General features: G+C 40.6%; 1 protein-coding gene across 1 annotated transcript; it reads left to right on the forward strand.

The window, feature by feature from the left end:
• Positions 1 to 5975: 5975 nt before the first annotated feature.
• On the forward strand, positions 5976 to 7347 carry LOC131609416 (abscisic acid receptor PYL4-like). Its single transcript, XM_058881110.1, has one exon. It carries the CDS (start codon positions 6074 to 6076, stop codon positions 6893 to 6895), a length of 822 nt encoding a protein of 273 aa, XP_058737093.1. The 5' UTR covers positions 5976 to 6073; the 3' UTR covers positions 6896 to 7347.
• Positions 7348 to 7602: the final 255 nt, after the last annotated feature.

Genomic DNA, 7602 nt, shown 5'->3' on the forward strand with positions numbered 1-7602 from the left:
GACTTATTTACTAACTTTTGTGAATTTGAAGTGTTGAACTTATGTTGAATTTGTGGTGTTGAACTTTTGATGAATTTATGTTGTTGAATTTTAATTTATGTTGAATTTGTTATATTTAGGGTTTTTTAATTTAATTTTTGGATGTAGGATAATGATAGTATTTTTTATTGGTAGTATTAGGATTTATGATTTTTTTTGAAATTATATCATGAGTAAAAAAAACTTTTTTTTAAAGAGAATAGCGGGTCTGCCCGTCAGTAAATGCGGGCTTATGCGGGGCAGGCCTAAACGGGGCAGGTTTGTCTATTTGCCACCCTTACTCGCATACATTGCATCATTGAGGGATTATGTTTTGTTGTTGGTCTGGATTGGCGAATCATTGAAGGCTTATGCCTTGTTGCTGCCTCTATTTATTGGCATTATATTGAGGGCTTATGCCCTGTTGGTACCACATGTATTTTAGTCGGTGTTGGTCTCATTGCATTTTATAACCAATGATGTGATGATGAGTTGTTTGTTGTTGGATACTTGTATATTACTTGTTGATGGATGATAATGATTTTGTGAAGTGGGTGAAATGTGTATGACTTTATTTTTCATATACTTATTATCATACGTTTCTTTATATTGTTATGATATCTCACCCTATTTGTTTTAATGTTACCCTTATGTTGGTAACGTGTAGGTGACCAGAAGTGAAGGATGTTTACCTTTAGTTAGTTCCAGTCTGCGTCGTTGCTCTAATACGTATTACTAGGGGGATGAACGCTTGTTTGTTTTCTTTGTTGGATTTTGAATAACTGTTGAGGCCTTCTCAAATATTGATGTTGGCAAATGTTGAATTAAGTTTCCATGTTGGTTTTTAATTGAATTATGAATATTTTCCGTTGCGTAATAAAAGATATTTTGAAGATTTTGTTGTTTTGATCGGTTCATCCGACTTAAATGTGTTATGTACCCGTTAATAACTACGAGCAAATATTTATGTTTTTGAAGAATGTGACATCATAGCTTTGTGATGAATACTTTGAATGAAATTTTGCACTCTGATTTTATTATTATTCGCCGGGGTAAATTAGGATGTTACAACATAGACACAAGTAATTTTTCTATTAGGATCTTGCTACCACGGGCTTATAAAGTTGGTCGTAGAATTTTTTGTGATGGTTTTGCAATGGCGGCAGAGGTGTTTCACAGTCGAGAGTTTTTATTATAAACTGAATTTAATCCTTCATCGTTGATTTTGCGCTTTTGATCAAATTTGTTAGGGTATGAGTTTAGTTCGTCCTATGGTTATGAAGGAAGACAGTTGTCGGGCGTTCTTCTAGTGTAGATTGAGAGTTTTTAGCAATGTGAAAGAAATTGTGAATTTTTCCTATGTTTGGTATCAAAGTGAAACGCCGCACCGTGTGTTCAATTTCGCTTTCATCGTAAGTTTGAAAAGCTACTCAATGTGGTCATAAACATGGTTTTTCACAGTTAGAACCAAAGTCTACAAACATAGGACTTGTATGACGTGTAAAACAAACTTTGGTATAAACTACAATGAGTTTCAACCAAGCTAATCAGGTAATATTCCATTGTTGGTGTTTTCGTGTGTTGTTGTTGTGCGTGTGTGAAAGAGCATTAAGTTTGATTGAGAAAAAACTTGAGGCCCGAGTAATTTTTATCAGGTTTTATGTTGGGCGTCAAATGTACTTGAAAAACATATATCGTTGTTACCTCACTAGTGTGGAACCAATGAAGCTAGCACATCCGTCTATCATTTTTTTATCGTCTCATCCTCTTCTCTTGTGTGTGTTATAAATATATCTCTACTTGATCATTGGTTTTGGGGTTTTTTTGATCATTGGGGTTTTTTTTTTTTGGAGAGTTCGAAGAAATGGACACTCGAGAAATGTGCCGGAATGGAAGGTTCCTAAGAATCAAGGTGATGCTGGATCTAAGGAATCCTCTGAAAAGAGGGACAATGGTGAAGGTTAAGGAAAAGAACCTAAGAGTCCATTTTAAATACGAAAGATTGCCACTGTTTTGCTTTGTCTGCGGCAGATTAGGACATCAAATGAAGGATTGTGAAACTGTGGAGAACCTCTCTGACGAAGGTTTTGAGGAACTTGATGAACAGGACCTCTCATATGGACATTGGCTCCGTGCGTCCCCGTTACCAAAAGCAAGTGAAGACCAAAAGAAAAGAGACTCCAGTTCAGGTACGTGCAGCAAAAGTTTGTTCCAAATCTCGTCGGGACATAGCAGATGCGATACGAAACTGAAAGAGAAAAATGACGAGGCAGAGGTACAACAATCACAGGGTGTTAGAGGTAATATGGTAGAAGCGGAGGGAGTTACTAGGAGCCCGATGCTAACAAAACAAAAGGAGGTTGAGATTGAAAAAGTTGCGGAATCATTAGGGGCCGTGGCTCTGTCTAGAGAAGGAGTAGGTGAAGGAAACCGATCCAAAGGCTCTTCGGATCAAAGAAGAAGGTGGATTAGGAAAAAAGCTCCAAGAAAGACAACAAGCCCTAAAAGCAAAACAAAAACAGCTGAGACAAGCAAACGGCAACTGATCGAAGTAATGGTCACTGAAGGTCCAATTGAGGCGTGTGGTAGTGGGGAAAAGAAGAGAAAGCAGGAGACAAAGGAGGAAGGAAGGAAGGAAATTTTACCAGAGGTGGTGTTGGACGACCAACACCGCCTGCACCAATGAAAACCTTGAGCTGGAACTGCAGGGGATTGGGGCACCCTCGTGCAGTTCGAGCCCTCAAAAGGCTCATTAGATTAGAGAAACCCCACCTGGTTTTTCTCATGGAAACTAGGTCAAATGAGGAAGAAATGAACCGAATTCGTGTGGCTGCTGGTTTTAAAAACGGATTTACGGTGAGCTGTAGAGGTTCTGGAAGGGGGAGAGGCGGAGGTTTATGTTTGCTGTGGACAGATGATGCTAATATCCATATCACATCACACTCTCAAAATCACATAAGTGGAAGATGCAGTATGGGAAACGAAGAGGAAGAATGGGAGTTTGCTGGTATCTACGGATTTCCGGAAGAACACCAAAAGTGGAAAACTTGGCAACTAGTCCAGGACATTGCTTGTGAGGCAGAGGAATCTTTGATTATGTTTGGAGACTTTAACGATATTACTCAAGCTAGTGAGAAGATTGGGGGAAATTGTAGAACAGTATCACAACTCTCTTGGAGCCGAAATGTATTAGATCACTGCTACTTACACGACGTCGGATTTTCTGGTTATCCTTTTACGTGGTCTAATGGCCGACAAGGAAAGGAGAACATCCAGTGCAGGTTGGACAGAGTCTTAGTTTCCAATAGTTTCAAGGAGCAGTTTCCGGTCACAGAGGTGTTTCACCTACCCAGGCACGGATCAGATCATGCAGTGCTTCGTATCGTGGTTGATAAAGAGTATACCAGAGAGAAAAGGGTGCATCTTTTCAGATTTGAAGAGGTATGGTCAAAGGACTCCCGCTGTGAAGATATGGTAAACCAGATTTGGAGGGGTTCTAGAGGTCCTCTACCACAAAAATTGAGAGCGATGAAAGAACTCAACACTGTCTTTAAAGAATACAGATCAGGAAATGTGGCAAAGGAGCTTAGGAGAATTGAGACATTGCTAAAGGAAGACAGACGGTGGGCGGCAGAAACAGAAGAGATACAAAAATACAGAGCACTCGAGGACCAAAGAAGAAAGCTTCTAACCATTGAGGAAACAATATGGAGGCAAAGAAGTAGGGCAACATGGTTAATGGATGGAGACCGTAACACAAAATTTTTCCATGGCAAAGCGAGTCAACGAAGGAAGACAAACACAATCAAGTTGCTGAAGGACACGGATGGTAATAAGTATAGAGGAGCTGCCCAATGTGAGAGGATTCTTATAAAATACTTCTCTGAAATATTCACATCCTCAAAACCTGAAAACATTGCGAGCGTCTGCAGCAACGTTGGGAAGGAAATCACGACTGAGGCAAAAGAGCTGTGTTCCGCCCCTTTTGCTGAAAACGAAGTTAAAGAGGCAATCTTTCAGATGCACCCCACAAAAGCTCCTGGGCCCGACGGCCTGCCAGCCTTATTTTTTCAAAAATACTGGAGCACGGTTGGAAACGATGTAGTGAAGGTTGTGTTGGATGTTCTCAATAACCACCGTGACCCCACTGACCTCAATGCCACTTTTATAGCTCTTATCCCAAAGACAAAAAACCCCAGGTTTCCACACGAGCTGCGGCCTATAAGCCTGTGCAATGTTGTTATGAAAGCAGTAACGAAAGCCATCGCTAATCGCTTAAAAAGTATACTACCAGCAGTTATTAGCGAAGAACAGAGTGCGTTTGTTAGAGGAAGATTGATAACGGACAATGCTCTTATTGCAATGGAGTGTTTTCATTGGATGAAGAATAAAAGGGCTGGAAAAAAAGGAACTATGGCTTTGAAGCTTGATATGTCTAAGGCTTATGATCGGATTGAGTGGGATTTTCTGGTGGGTGCGATGAAAGCTTTTGGGTTTCCTGATAGTTTTGTTATGTTGATTAGGAGATGCATATCCACAGTTTCGTACCAGATACTGCTAAACGGCCAACCTACAAGAAGTTTCGTGCCGGAACGGGGACTCCGACAAGGAGATCCCCTTTCTCCTTACCTGTTTATTATCTGTGCAGATATCCTTTCAGGTTTGATAAAGAATGCTATTTTATCGAAGGAGCTGCACGGAGTGAAAGTGGCAAGGAAGGCTCCTATTATCTCTCACCTCTTTTTTGCAGATGACAGCTTGATCTTCGCACGCGCAAACGAGCATGAAGCTGCCTTGATCTTGAAGATATTGGAGAAATACCAAAGAGCTTCTGGGCAAGTAGTGAACTATGACAAATCAGAAGTATCGTTCAGTAAAAACACATCTGAACAAGTGCAGGAAGCTATTCGAAGCAGGTTAGGATTCAAATCCGTAGCCAGTCACTCAAAATACCTAGGACTCCCAGTTGTGTTTGGAAGGTCAAAAAAAGAAGTCTTCTCCTTAGTTATTGAAAGGGTTTGGAAGAAAGTTAAGGGCTGGAAAGAAGGTTTCTTATCAAGGGCAGGCAAAGAAGTGCTTATTAAAGCGGTAGCCCAAGCAATACCGACATACATAATGAGCTGTTACAGACTTCCCGACAATGTTTGCAATGAGATTGAGTCTTTACTAGCGAAATTCTGGTGGGGTGCCAACAACGGAGAACGGAAAATACACTGGATGAGCTGGGAGAGAATGTCACAACCTAAAGGAGGAGGAGGCATGGGGTTTAGAGGAATTAAAGACTTCAACAGTAGCTTACTAGGGAAGCAATTCTGGAGGCTAATGAAAAATGATGGTTCTCTGTTCGAGAGGTTCTTCAAAGGCAGGTACTATCCAAGATGCAACATTTCTGAAGCGGGGGAGGCCTATAAACCAAGCTATGCATGGCGAAGTATATGCAGTGCAAAGAACTTGGTCATCAAAGGATCTAGATGGAGGATAGGAAGCGGGGAAAATGTTCGTATCGCGGAAGATAATTGGATCCCGTCAATTCCGGAATTCAAGCCTTTTACTGCCAGTGGTATTTGGAGGCCGAACACAAAAGTCTCAATGCTTATAGATCATGAGTGCAGGAAATGGAACGAAGAGATTCTCAAAAGCACCTTTGCACCATCTGAAGTTGTCCACATTACAAGCATACAACTATCAAGACAAGACCAGGAGGATAAATTAATCTGGCACTTTGAAAAAGATGGGGAATATTCTGTGCGATCGGCTTATCAGTTATCACGGCGACATGCTCAAACAAACAAGGCTGGCCCTTCAAACGGTGCAGACGGAGGTATGTGGAAACAACTTTGGAAGACACCATTGCAAGAGAGGATTAAAAACTTTATGTGGAGGTTGCTGAACAACATTCTGCCGACAAATTGCAACTTGGTGAAAAAAGGTATAAGTCTCGATGTATCTTGCCCGTTTTGTCAAATTGTTCCTGAATCCATCAATCATATTTTCCTAAGCTGTGATTTCTCAAAGAGAGTCTTTTTTTCTCCCCCTCTTGGTGTCCGTCTGCCAAATGAAGGCAGTGTGTATGACTGGCTCTCAGCTATGCTCATTGTGCATATCTCTACTTGATAAAGCACAATTCATTCACAATGATCATTGTGCACATCCGTCTATCATTTCTCTTGTGTCCTTCACTTATTTAACTTCTCTCCTTTCTCTTAAAAAAAAACCCCAAAACCAAAACCATTCATTCACATTCCATTTTTCAAATCTAAAAAAAAAAAAACATCATCGTCACTTGTTATCATTAAATCAAACAACTATTACTATGATGTTACCAAACCCTACACCCACCGTCCCCGACGCCGTCGCTCGCTACCACACCCACGCTGTCTCTCCCAACCAGTGCTGCTCCGCCGTCATCCAAGAAATCGCCGCTCCCGTTTCCACCGTCTGGTCCGTCGTCCGTCGCTTCGACAATCCCCAAGCTTACAAACACTTCGTCAAAAGCTGTCACGTCATCCTCGGCGACGGTGACGTCGGCACTCTCCGTGAAGTCCGTGTCATCTCCGGCCTCCCCGCCGCCGTCAGCACCGAACGACTCGAAGTCCTCGACGATGAACAACACGTCATCAGCTTCAGTATGATCGGCGGAGATCACCGGCTGGCTAACTACCGTTCTGTCACCACTCTTCACCCTAGTCCGATCTCAGACTCCGACGGTAACCACCGCACAGGCACCGTCGTTGTTGAGTCTTACGTCGTTGACGTGCCGCCGGGGAATACCACTGATGATACTTGTGTCTTTGTTGATACCATCCTTCGGTGCAATCTTCAATCTCTAGCGAAATTTGCAGAGAATTTGTCCTCAACAAGATCAAATCAACGATAAATTCATCACAATTTTTTTGTTTAAATTCTCATCTTTTACCATTTCTTTAGTTGTAATAATATTAGTAATCAAGTTGTAATATATTTTTATTTTTATTTATGCGAGTTTAATGTTGTATTGGAACATTGGGTAGATAAGTTTCTATGACCTGAAATCAAATGTTGTGAGCTTTTGAAATTTTGAGCTTTCCATAAGTTAAGGCAAATGTGATGAAGACATGATTTCGGATACGAGATTTTGAGTTCGAAGTCTGCGTTGATAGATTAGTTTCTACAATTACGTACAAAAATACTCTCTTTGCATATATATTTGTCTGAGCATCTATAGTTACGTGTAAAAATACGCTGCATTGCGTGCAGAAATAGTCTATGCATATAGATTAGTCTGAGCAGTTATGCGCAGAAATAATACTTGATTTTATAAATTCTTTACTTTCATGATCTCACCTATTCCAACATCATTATTGATGAGAACAAGTTGGGCTACTAGACATTAATTAGATTGAGAAAATATTTAGTCAAAAAATGAAATATATTGAATGAGCTGTATTAGGCTGTAACATGACTTTGTTTTGAAAGAATGTATATTCTCATCCTGAGTTCTAATAAATTATAATTTAAGGAAAGAGAGAAAAAGACATGCAAGTTGCAGGATATAATAATAGTAGTATATTATGGTGTTGTTGAGCCACATAGGGTTTATTTAAT

Source organism: Vicia villosa, linkage group LG6 (assembly GCF_029867415.1).
Source record: "Vicia villosa cultivar HV-30 ecotype Madison, WI linkage group LG6, Vvil1.0, whole genome shotgun sequence".
NCBI lineage: Eukaryota > Viridiplantae > Streptophyta > Magnoliopsida > Fabales > Fabaceae > Vicia > Vicia villosa.